Source organism: Pelophylax lessonae (assembly GCF_965119305.1).
Source record: "Pelophylax lessonae genome assembly, chromosome: 5".
Taxonomy (NCBI): Eukaryota; Metazoa; Chordata; class Amphibia; order Anura; family Ranidae; genus Pelophylax; species Pelophylax lessonae.
This window is the reverse complement of record NC_138772.1, coordinates 471,020,952-471,033,764: the sequence shown is the minus strand read 5'-3', so window position 1 is coordinate 471,033,764 and position 12,813 is coordinate 471,020,952. Positions and strand designations below refer to the sequence as shown.

The following is a 12,813-nucleotide window of genomic DNA, read 5'->3' as shown; positions in this document are numbered from 1 at the left end:
CATGGATCTTCCTCTGTACATGCCACAATCGAAAGTAGAAGGAAGAGATTTGGACTGGCAGGATCATCAGGTATTTGTTGCTCAGTATGAAACATGAAGCAATTCTTCACGCTACTAAACATCTAAACCTCGTCCATATCCATGACTGGTTGCATCCAGCCTCTGCCAATGCTTGCACTGTCACAGAGGTGGCCATTGCCTCATCCCAATATTATCTATAGAGGCTGTGTACCAGCCTGCCCAGGTACGTCACTTCTACATACATCCCTATCCTTATTTAAGTCCATTGTGGCCAAAACCTCTACTGACTCATGGCTGGCATTCCCCAATAACCCTTTGTGGTTTAACCCCATTCTACAGAGTTATATTCTCTACCTGTGGTCTGCCAAAGGGGTTAAGTATTTATGCCATCTCTTTAACTTACAGGGTTTTAAAACATTCTATCAATTGTGTGTGGACTTTGATTTATCACATAATTACTTTTTTTACTACTACATTATGCTATACGTGCACAATTTGGTTCTCTAAATAACCCTATTCAGGTAACCCCCCTGGAGAAATTATTGAGGCGATTAGACCCCACTAAAAACTTATATCCACCTACTATTCTGCCCTAATGACTCAGTCTAATCCCAGATTTCAAAAGGCCCAAGATAAATGGACGTCCCTAAACCAGGGCTCCACAAATCTCAGGTGCCAGCTCACATTGGCGAATAGAAATTGAGTCCAGGCGCCTAGGATTTCAGCCGTCTGCTGTTGGGCATCGGGACGCCGCTTCGCTGATCTGCAGATTTGAAATCGCCGCGGCTCCTATCCATACTTCTCAGTGTACAGGCAAGAGGCATTCTAATTGGTCAGCACCATCACATGGATGGCGCTGACCAATCAGAACCAGCCGTCTCTTCTCCACTTTCAGCACGTCCATAGGATGCACTGCTCGACTTCTGCCACTGTCAGCCCTCCTCGTTGTGGTTACCCGACATAAACATCTATCTGACATCAGGTAAGAATGATGGGTCAGTGGTTGAGCAATGTGTAAGGCTGGGGAATGGTGCGCTGGGCCTGGGCTCTGCACAGAATGTGTCAGCCACTCCTCGTCCCACTGCTCCAGACTGCCTGCCTGGGTGTCACTGCTTCCTCAGCTCCTGGCGGAGGTGGGAGTGGAGACATAGCCCATCCTGCCATGGCTACAGGAAGGGCACCACCTTCAACATAGTTGGGGGGCACCGTTTACCTTTAATTGGCCAGTGGTGGGAGACCCCCCCCCCCCAGACACAGGTGAGGGGGAGCAGAGCAGGCCATTTTCTGGGTGTATGTGAGGAAGGTGGAGGTGGGACAGTGCCACACTTCTGGAGGATTCCTCTGTACACACCATAGAGCTGAGGAGACCTCAATGTACATATACACATCTGACTGATACTTTCCCTTCCTCCCCCCTCCTTTCTTTCTCTCTCTCTCAATTCCCCTTCTACCCCCCCCCCCCAATCGCTCTCCGCTTCTACCCCCCCCCCCCCATTATCCTACCCCTCCCCCCTTCCCCTCCTTCTCTTTTTTTCCTCTTTCAATTTCTCTCTCTTTTATTTCTCTTTCTTGCTTTCTTTTTTTTCCTGGACGCCAGGCAGCTGATTTGAAAAACTGTCTCCTAACATTTTTAGCTGGCTCCTAGATTCAAAGAAAATTTGTCAAGCCCTGCCCTCATAGAAGCAGACTGAACTGAGTTTAGTGATACCTATAAAACCTCTATTATTTCATCCAAAGACCGGATTATTCAACGTAAGATTTTTCACCAGTCCCACCTTACACCTGCCAGACTAAATAAGATGGGCTTATCTTCCACAGCTGAATGCTTCAAAGGATGTGGCCAGGTTGCTGACTTTATGCACTGTTTTTGGACTTGCCCCGTGGTTCAGGACTTCTGGGTGGACATAAACTGTTTTATCTCCTCCGCCCTGGCTCTGCCTAATGTTGTGAATCCCAAGAACTGCCTTCTGGGCATCCTTGGCGATCTGACAATTCCCTCTCACGCCAAGAGACAGCTTAGCATTCTATATTTCTATGCAAGAAAGTCCCTTTTACTGTCCTGGAAAGGACCGAGGTCATCTACACGCCACGGTCTCAGTGGCTGACATTGGTTAATGACTCCCTCCCCTTGTATAGACTCCATGAATTACGTAAAAGAGTCAAGACATTTAATAAAATTTGGGGCAGGTGGATAGCGAGACCCTTGACACCGACTCCTTTACTGCTAAATTAGGTTCTGACTGCCTGTGTTGTGTTATTTCACACTCTCTGGTAGAGCTGCACGATTAATCGTATGAAAATCGCGATCTCGATTCACCCCTCCTGACGATCTAACCCTGAAATATGCTTGATTCTTTGCATAGCAGAGAGAACAGCTGTGGAAAAAAAAAAAAAAAGCCTCCCGGCAAATGGCTATCAGCAAAGTCTTCCAGTAACTAAACAAAAATGATTATATTGTATCTTTTCCTTCCCTCTGCCAGGGAGAGAGGAAGTTTAACCTCTTAAAGACTGGATCTTTTTCTGACATTTGTTGCTTGCAAGTTAAAATCATTTTTTTTTGCTAGAAAAGTACTTAGAACCCCCAAACATTTTATATATTTTTTTTAGCAGAGACCCTACAGAATAAAATGGCGATTGTTGTAATATTTTATGTCACACTGTATTTGCGCAGCAGTCTTTCAAACGCAATTAATAGACTTTAATGAATAAAAAAAAAAAACGTAACAGTAAAGTTATCCCAATTTTTTTTTGTTACACAGAGAATCGTGAGAGAATCGTGATCTTTATTCCAAGCTAAAAAATCGTGATCCTCATTTTGGCCAGAATCGTGCAGCTCTACTCTCTGGTAGTTATTGTATAATGATACTAAAACACTTGTGCAACTGTGTATTCATTCTAACTGATAATTGTTCATGAGAGACATGCGAGATAGTTGAATGAAGATTCAACTGTTTTTGTTCATTCATTCACGGTCCTCTGATTCCTACTGTATTAAAGTGCATTGTATTTGTACTGTCTACTCTCAAGTTATAAAGCGCTGCATAAACGGTCGGCGCTATATAAATCCTATATAATAATAATAAGAATTCATTCATTGTTCATCATCATAAACAGACATGGTGTCACACCACTGTCTGCACTTGTTCTGTGTCATCGGGGAACCAAGAGGGGACAGCTGGCTCCACGTCACCCAAAGAAAGAAGATGGAATTGCACAGTTTTGCCTATTAGGACTTTACATAAAGCACCACACAACCAGTAATAAAAACAAAGAACAAGTTTATTGAGTATACGCCAGCAATAAAACTGGGAAAAGATGTCATAATGTCAAACAGTTGGGCGAAGAATACAAATCCATTACATTGGTACATACAGTAATCAAATAGTACATAGTAAATGTGTCATGGCATCTGTGGTAATTCACGCGTTTCGTGAGTTCAGTCTCACTCTTAAGGAGTTGATGCATAGACATAATCTATAAAGTAAAATTAGGGATGCACCGAAATTTCGGCCACCAAAATTTTCGGTCGAAAATGGGTTAAAAATGCAGAAATTAATGGCCGCCGTGAGGAAGGAGGAGGGCGCAGCGCAGGTTTAAAAAGTCCCGCCTCTGACCGGCCGCCCGCCTCTCAATGATGTCCCTACTACTACCATGTGTATGAATGAACTGACACACCGGGCGGGAGGGCGGGCGAGCGGCCGCTAATAGCTGTAACTATGTGAGCGCTTGCGGGTCATGCGGGTTTCTCCTGCATTTTCAGTTTCGGCCCATAATTTTCATTTCGGTGCATCCCTAAGTAAAATGATTAAAAAATATACCATTGTAATGAACATGGAAATGTATCAGGTAGATTTTCTTCCAATCTACATTTCCATGTTCATTACTAAGTTATATTGTTTAATCACTTTATTTTATAGATTATGTCTATGCATCAACTCCTGAAGAGTGAGACTGAACTCTCAAACGTGTTGGATTACCACAGATGCCATGACACATTTACTATGTACTATTTGGTTACTGTATGTACCAATGTAATGGATTTGTATACAGCCGACTGTTTAGCATTGTGACACCTTTTCCCAGTTATTTCCCCAATAAACTTGTACTATGTTTTTATTACTGGTTGTGTGGCACTTCCTCTACAGTCCCAATAGGCAAAACTCTGCAACTGTATGTCCAATAGGGAGGGGGGCGCTTTGCAGGGTACTACCAACCATATTTTGTTTCTTAAAGAAAGAAGATGGCGGTGTAGAATGGGAGCTGACATAGGAGAGTGTTGTAAGTCCTTGTTCACATGGGGGGATTACATGCGTGTGAGGTTGTATTTACTGACAGGGATGCAAAGCTGCTGCATGCATCCCCCAGCTGGCAGTCCCATCGTTGCCATGGACACAACCACTGTGTGCCGGTTACAGGGCCCTGGACGCACCCAGGGTGTATTTGGGGCGGTGAACCCATACGGATTTTATATTGGGGGCAGCGGTGGTGTCCGGGCAGCCGCTGCATCCCCATAGACAACAATGGGGCTGCTATAACAGAGATGCAGGAACACCTGTACATCCATGTGTCAGTAAATACAGCACTGCATGGGAAACGCATGGTATCGTCCTGTGTGAACGGAGCCTCAGACATGGGGACTTGTATCAATTTGTTGGTACCTCAGGCCAATGGGAAGTGGGACTTTTAAGGCAGGTATGGGGTATAAGATAAAGTACAAGCAAGCAAAAAATTGCTAATAGTAATTAAATAATGATAATGATAATAGTAATAAATGTTTAATTTTTAAAAAAAACAAAAAAACAAACATATGTACAGTGAAGTACAGTTGCGTGAAAGGGTTAACAGACAAATTGATACAATACTCAACCAGGGACGACGGCAAACCCTACTATACATAGGGTCATAGAGATCAAAAACCCCTTTCAGACATGGGGACAACGCCGGACGCACCCAGTAGGTAAGTATATGAATCCAGCAATGCAGGTAAGTGGGGATGAGACTGTTACTGTGAGGGTGAAGTTCCCCTTTGACATGTAGAGGAGTCCCTCCAGGCAGGCGGAGGAATACATTGCACATTACACCCCATTGTCAGCAGTACGATCTCTCACCCTGCAGATCCTTCTTCTCCTTCCGATGCTGCCTGTGCAGTACGGCCTCCTCCGATCCTCCCTCCTCTTCATCCATTCCCGATCACCTTCCACACATCCCACACTGACACTGACACTGCACGCTGCCTGACGTCCCCGCAATCCCCGCCCATACCTGTCAATGTGCAGTAGCAGCGGTCCTCCATTGGGTAAAGCTTAGGACACCTAGATTCCGATTGGACTATCTTCTGCACGTGACCTCCTGCAACACTGGCGCAAGAGGTATGTAATAATGCAGCGACATGTTTTAGCGGCCATGTTTCTTGTGGGCAACTTGCCCTACGATTCTATTTCATTCAGAGAAGTTTTTAGGGCTTGTGGTGGAAGAGGAGAAGCTTTGTGACCAAGCCTGAGGAAGGGCACAGGGTGTAAGATATCAGAGGTATGGTTGTAGGTCAGTTCACTTGGCGCTGGTACCATCGCTCAGTGCTATTAGCTTCGTTTTTAAAAGCATAACTCCGGCCAAAAGTGACAAGATAAAAATAAATGAACTGTTAATAGATAAAAAAAATAAGGAATCCAGCTTTTGCTGCAACATTCACCCTCATTCCAGAGATTTCCATGCAGTACCTTATTTCTACCACTAGATGTCCTCAGTCTGATGGTCAGCATCATTCAAAATATTTCTTGAGCCCAGGTCATCCTGGACCCTCCCCCCCAGTCTGTGATTGGACAGTAAAAGGAGAACAGCACAGCAATGAGCTCATCTTTCTGTCACTCTGCTCTCTCCTCCTATCAGCATAATTCTTGGCAGAGCATAGTCTGATTGGCTCTTCATACATCACACTTCACCCTTGCTGTACAGGGACTGTAAGAGGCTGATAATGGGTGCTTACACTGCTGTCATTTGCTTAAAAAAAAATAATAATAATAATAATGTAATACCGATTACAGAGCTGCACTGATTTGTGTTCTTTTCTATCTAGAGTTCAGCTTTAAATGAATTTGACTAATTATCCAGGTAAATGGCGTTTTTATTCCGGAACCTTCATATACATTAATATCACATATAGGAGGTGCCATTGCTGACTTCATTTGCTTGCTGCCCAGAGGCGGTATATAGACCATATTACCAAAAGTATTGGGACGCCTGCCTTTACACACGCAATGACATTTAATGGCATCCCAGTCTTAGTCCGTAGAGTTCAATATTAAGTTGGCTCACCCTTTGCAGCTATAAAAGCTTCAACTCTTCTGGGAAGGCTGTCCACAAGGTTTAGGAGTGTGTCTATGGGAATGTTTGACCACTGTGTGCAGGCCAGTCAAGTTCCTCCAGCCCGAACTCGCTCATCCATGTCTGTATGAACATTGTTTCCGCAGTCATGTTGGAAGAGGAAGGGGAAATCCCCAAACTCTTCCCACAATGTTGGAAGCATGAAATTGTCCAAAATATCTTGGTATGCTGACGCCTTAAAGCGGAGTTCCGGGCACAGATGTAATTTTTTGCTGAACATACCCCCGGGACAGTCAGGGCTAGTACATTCCACAATGGCTAGCCTCTGATCTGTCCCGGTTAGCACTTACCTTTTAGAAGAAATACTTACTTAGAAAATTTCTTCCACAGCGTTTCCATCTCTGTTGTGGGCAGCTGAAGCCGGCGCGGTCCTCTTCTCTGTCTTCTTCCTCGTCTTCGTGTCCCAGAATGCACTGCACCGGCCCCTCTCGTCACTTCCGGTGCGGCGCCGCATTCCTAAACAGCTTCTGGGCATGCCCAAAAGCTGTTTAGCAGGGGAATGCGGCGTCGCCCGGAAATGACGAGCGGGGCCGGTGCCGTCGCATTGATTCCTGGGAGCTATGACGTTTAGCTCCCAGGAATCATCGCGAGGCAGGAAGTGACGGGGTGAGCCTCGGCGCTGGAGGAGGAAGCAGTCAGAGGTGAGTATTTACGATCTTCAATAAAAAGGTGAGTAAACAAAAAAAATAAAAATAACTATCCAATTCCTTTTCAGGTGAGCTCTACCTAGCGGAGGGGCACAAAAAAAAAAAAATCGTTTTTGTGCCCGGAACTCCGCTTTAAAGGCCCGTACACACAATAAGAAAATCTGTAGGGAAAATTCATCCGACGACCGATCTGTCGATTTTCGGATTGTTAGTATGGTGCTTTTCGACAGCCAACTCCGACTTTTCGGCTGACAAAATCCTGATGTGCAGGCTATAAAATTTTTGTCGTCCGTAATACAACGTCCGATTTTCTTCTCATTAGTACAGATTTAGACGGAAAAAAATCTTAAGAGCAAGACTAGGCATGCTCAGAGAGGAAAGAACACATACAAAGCAATCCAACACATGACATCACTTCTGAAGTAGAATTCTGTCGTACGGGAAAATTCGTATGAAAATAACCTCTTCACTTTCCACATCAGGCAAGCATGCCACAAAAAACGGACGACAGATCGTTCGATAATCTGATCGTGTGTACGGGGCTTAAGAGTTCCCTTCACTGGAACTAAGGAACCAAGCCCAACCGCTGAAAAACAACCCCACACCATAATCCCCCCTCCTCCACCAAATAATTTGGAACAGTGCACAAAGCAAGATCCATAAAGACACAGATGAGTGAGTTTGGTGTGGGGGAACTTGATTGGCCTGCACAGAGTCCTGACCTCAACCCAATAGAACACCTTTAGGATGAATTAGAGCAAAGACTGCGAGTCAGGGCTTCTCGTCCAACATCAGTGCCTGACCTCACAATGTGCTTCTGGAAGAATGGTCAAACATTCCCATAGACACACTCCTAAACCTTGTGGACAGCCTTCCCAGAAGAGTTGAAGCTGTTATAGCTGCAAAGGGTGGACCAAGCCTGGGCAGCAAGCAGTAATACCAGGATCATGGCTGCAGTTGTAGCTGTGATCCTGGTTCCTGTCAGGTACCTTGTGGTAGAGTCTGATGTGTAGAGGAAGGCCTCTCGTACAAAAGTTATACCTGTATATCTGCAGCCCTTTTATCTTTACAGCCATTCAAAATGCTGAATTTTAAAGCTTTTCTGAGAGTTCAGAAAAAGAGGGTGAAGAGGTGAAGTTACATTCTGCAGAGCTCAGTGAGGAGAGCCCTGAGAGCTGATGGGAATGGTATGAAAGATGTAGTGTTCTATAACCCTTAATAAATAACATACTATATTAAATACTAAATAAAAATAGACTAGACACAAGTTTGTTTGGAAATAAAAGGCCGCGGCTGTTTTAATGAATGGCTTGACATACATGAAAATAATTCTCATACTTTGTTTTTATTACATCTTCAGATAATATAAACAGCAACCTAGCCCCTACGGCTCAGGTTGACAAATTTCACTCCAACATTTAAAGCCATTATCCAACCAAGGATAATAACAAAACTTACTAACGTCCACCAAAGCCACTTGCTAAGGCGACCGCATTAGCCAAAATTATAAACAGGCCGCGACAACCAAAGGGGCGGGAGGGTGGGGGAACGAGGAATGTCAGTCCTGAGGAGATGAGTGACCCGGAGTCCCGCGGCCACAGCTTAAATAGTGCTCCCAGAACCGGCCTGAGCTGGATTTTCTACCAAAAGGCGGGCTGTTTGAGCGGGAAACCTAGCTCCACGCTCAAATCTGCCCAGATACAGCTGACCTAAAAGCGGGAATAACTTAATAATAACTTAATTTTGAGCGGGAGAACCCCACACAAATGAACCAGGTCAAAAGTTCATATCAAACTATTACATGGCTAACATTCTAGTAGCCAGCACATTAAAACCTTAACCCAGTTTAATCCTGGTAATTATTTAAATTTATTAACCCTTTCTCCCATCCCATAAAGAATTGGGGGCTACAGGAACCCCATTCTTTTTATGGGAATGGTATGAAAGATGTAGTGTTCTATAACCCTTAATAAATAACATACTATATTAAATACTAAATAAAAATAGACTAGACACAAGTTTGTTTGGAAATAAAAGGCCGCGGCTGTTTTAATGAATGGCTTGACATACATGAAAATAATTCTCATACTTTGTTTTTATTACATCTTCAGATAATATAAACAGCAACCTAGCCCCTACGGCTCAGGTTGACAAATTTCACTCCAACATTTAAAGCCATTATCCACTAGACAGGCGGAATTTTTCCGCCTGTCCCCACCCACCCAGCACGCGGCCTGTTCTATGCAAGAACCCAAGTTATTATTGAAAATGTCTAGGCCTATATCTGAAAGATGTATCCCATCTTTCCAGTATAGGCCAGTTAATCCACCTTCCAATTCTAAATGCCTGTAAGACAATATACCCAAAACTGGGAACAATTTGGCAAGCCCTCTATTCAATCTCTTACGCATTTTTTCTATAGGCCATAAATTGCGGTACCTAAAAGAAATTAAGCGAGGAATAACCTCCGAAAAAATTAATTTGGCCGAAGGGAATTTGGCTTGGATCAAAGATAAGTCATCCCTGATCCTGTAAAGGAGATCTAGCGTTTTTATTTGACCAATGTCATTGCCGCCTAGGTGGACTAATAAAATATGGGGTTGTGGGTAAAAATTAGCTAAATTAGAGACAAATGAAACCAGCTCAGCCCAGCGCATCCCCCTTTTAGCGAACCAAAAAACCTTAAATGTATTGCCATCCAGTCCAAGATTTTCGGAATAAACTCTTATCTTCGCCCTCTGGTGAGCCCAATGGATGTAAGAATGTCCTACAATCCAAACAGCGATGTGACCTGCGATTTAAACGAAAGTATTAGGGCGAATATATGTTTTATAACAATCAGAAGACCATCTCCCAATTCGTTTCACTGTACTAACATCCAATCCCAACCTATTCGCTTCGGTGGCTGCTCCAATGCGAAAGGAGTGCGAAGTTATCTTGGCATTACTTAGGTTTAAGTATTTCAGACACATCCGCAGCACAGCACTAAATTGGAATTTAGACAAATATTTCCCTGATGCATGAATAAACAAAACATCATTCATTTGAGGTCTTTTACTCAAAAATTCCCTAAGAAGAGAAACGGGGCAGATGGCTGAAAAACTCGACTGATGTAAAAGAATTCTCTTGCCTACACCTAATTGATCGGTTTTTGAATGTGACAGGAATATGCTGACACCATTAGAAAATAATGCCACATCTTGCACTCTCAAACCTAAACTTCCTGTCCTTTTATCAGGTATCAATTCTGAAATCCTGAGCGCTGCGAAAAACATTAGAGCAAATGCAGCTCTGAATAATGAAGCTTCATAGTCAGAGAAACACACCGACCCCAATGCCGTGCACAGCCTGCCCAGCAAATCAATTGATATAGCTTGTCTATCATCTAATTTAAAATGACGCTTCCTATAACCTTTTAATGCCTGTCTTACCGTAAAGAAAGACAGACAAGCTGGCAGACCCTGAAGCTTATTAAAAAATGAAATTCCAGCAAGTGTTTTATTAATATGTGACCAGGATAAATTTCTTTTAAACAAAGTGTCTAGAAAAGAAAGCAACAAAGCCTCTGAAAAGAAATCTGACTGCAAGTTGAAACTCTGAACGTATTGCCTCCACTGCCACCAAGCCGATTGGTATCCGGCTAGCGTCCCTGGTGCCAAGGACCATTCAATATGTTCAACTATACCAGTCATATCAAATCCCACAGGTGTGCTGGGCAGGGGTGTCCCTCCTTGTCTGCCTCCGGTAGCAGATGAAAGAATCGTTCCATCTGGAAACGAGACAGACAATCTGCAAGTGTGTTCAACTTACCGGGCACAAAGGACGCTTTTAACCATACATTATATTCAAAGCATTTGGCCACCAAATACCTGAGCATAATGGTAACAGGCGGAGATTTAGATGATAAACAATTGAGTGCGAAAAGCACTCCTTTGTTGTCCGTCCGTACCATTATCCTCCTATTCTGAAAAAACTGACCCCAGATTTCAAAAGCGACCACTATGGGGAACAGTTCTAGCAACACTATGTTCTTGGTAAGGCCTAAGCGCTTCCATTTTTCACACCAAGGTGCCGCGCACCAATGGTTGCGCCAAATGGAAGCGAACCCCCTAGAACCCGCTGAATCAGTAAACAGCAGAAATTTCTCGTCCACAACGAATTGCTCCTGCCATACAGAAGCACCGTTGAAACGGAGGAGAAAGTGGGCCCAGACTAATAAATCCTCTCTCATGTCGGCTGTAATTCGCACATGTGAAGACGGGGATTTTAAACCTGAAGTGGCAGCATAGAGTCTTCTGGAGAATACTTTACCCACTGGAATGACTCTTGACGCAAAGGCTAGTAGTCCTAGGAGAGATTGAAGATCTTTCAGGCAAACCTTTTTCCGCCGAATAGTAATGAGAAGAATTCTGCGCAGATTGTCCAATTTGTCCTCCGGAAGTCTAAACTCCATCTTGTCAGCATCTATTGTTATTCCTAGAAAAACTAGGGAGGAGGAGGGAAAAACAGTTTTTTCCAGGGCCAGTGGGACCCCAAAAAGGTTACAAACTTGAATAAAAACATCCAGTAAAAATGAACATAAAGAGGAGGATTGAGGGCCAATAAAAAGAAAATCATCAAGGTAGTGTACAATCAGATGAGAAGCTGTAATATCCGAAACTACCCATTCCAGGAAGGTTGAAAAACTCTCGAACAAAAAACAGGAAAGAGAGCACCCCATGGGAAGACATTTGTCAAAATAAAACTGATTATTAAAATGAATTCCTAATGAATTGAATGAACTAGGATGTATTGGAAGTAGCCTGAAGGCGGACTTAATGTCCGCTTTGGCTAAAAGAGCTCCCCTGCCTGCAAACCTCAACCTTTCAAGAGCATCCTCAAATGTAGCATATTTTACAGAAGACAAAGCAGTGTCAATATCGTCATTAAGGGACTCATGTAACGGATATGAAAGGTGGTGAATTAATCTATAGGAGTTGGGCTCCTTTTTTTGAACTATTCCAAGAGGGGACACCCTGAAATTCAAAAATGGGGGTTCAGAAAAAGGACCGGCAAACCTGCCTTCTTTTAATTCCAAATCGATTTTTTCCGCCACAATTTCATGTAAACCATCTACTGACTTTAAATTAGCGTGTATGATACAGCCCTTACCTTTAAAAGAGGGCAGAGAAAACCCAAAAGCGAACCCCTCAATGAGCAATTGCGCTTTCTCCTTGTTTGGGTACTTGCGTAGCCACGGCAACATTTCTGTTAGCTTCACTGGAGTGTGGGCCTTTTTGAAAGTTTCCTGGTTGCTGCGAGTTGGACATCCTTTTAAAGCACTTAAATAAAGGATGGGGTCCGGAACAGAATGCACACTCGTGCTTAAACTTGCAGGTTCCTGGCCATTTGCAAACTGTTTCGTTAAAGTTAAAGCAAATGCCTTTCCGAAAGGACTGCAAATTTGCTTGCTGAGGGTTGGTGATAGGCTTAGGCGGAAAAGACTTCTGTGGTAGAAACAAATCTAGCCACAGGCTAACATCTTTTACTCCCCATTTAAGCGTAGGTTGTACTGCTAATTTTTGCCTAAAGGCTACATCATAGGAATACCAAGCACTTCCCCCAAAGTTTTTGTAGGCCTCCAGCACAATGTCAATGTGCTGGAATAAGCCAATACTCTTTTGGGGGTGCTTTTCACAAAAAACACTGGAGTATATCAAGAAAGCCTGAAGCCAATTATTGAACGACTTAGTAATTGGCCTTTTTCTCTCATCCTCTTCTTTTT

The 12,813-nt window shown here is 43.5% G+C and overlaps 1 protein-coding gene across 1 annotated transcript in view; it reads right to left on the bottom strand.

Moving 5' to 3' along the window:
- OTUD6B (OTU deubiquitinase 6B) overlaps positions 1 to 5,272 on the bottom strand; it is a 54,749-nt gene extending 49,477 nt beyond the window's left edge. Inside the window, exon 1 of the mRNA XM_082257451.1 lies at positions 5,130 to 5,272. Coding sequence (XP_082113577.1) covers positions 5,130 to 5,205 — 76 coding nt within the window. The 5' untranslated portion in view covers positions 5,206 to 5,272. The remainder of the gene's footprint in view (positions 1 to 5,129) is intronic.
- Positions 5,273 to 12,813: the final 7,541 nt, after the last annotated feature.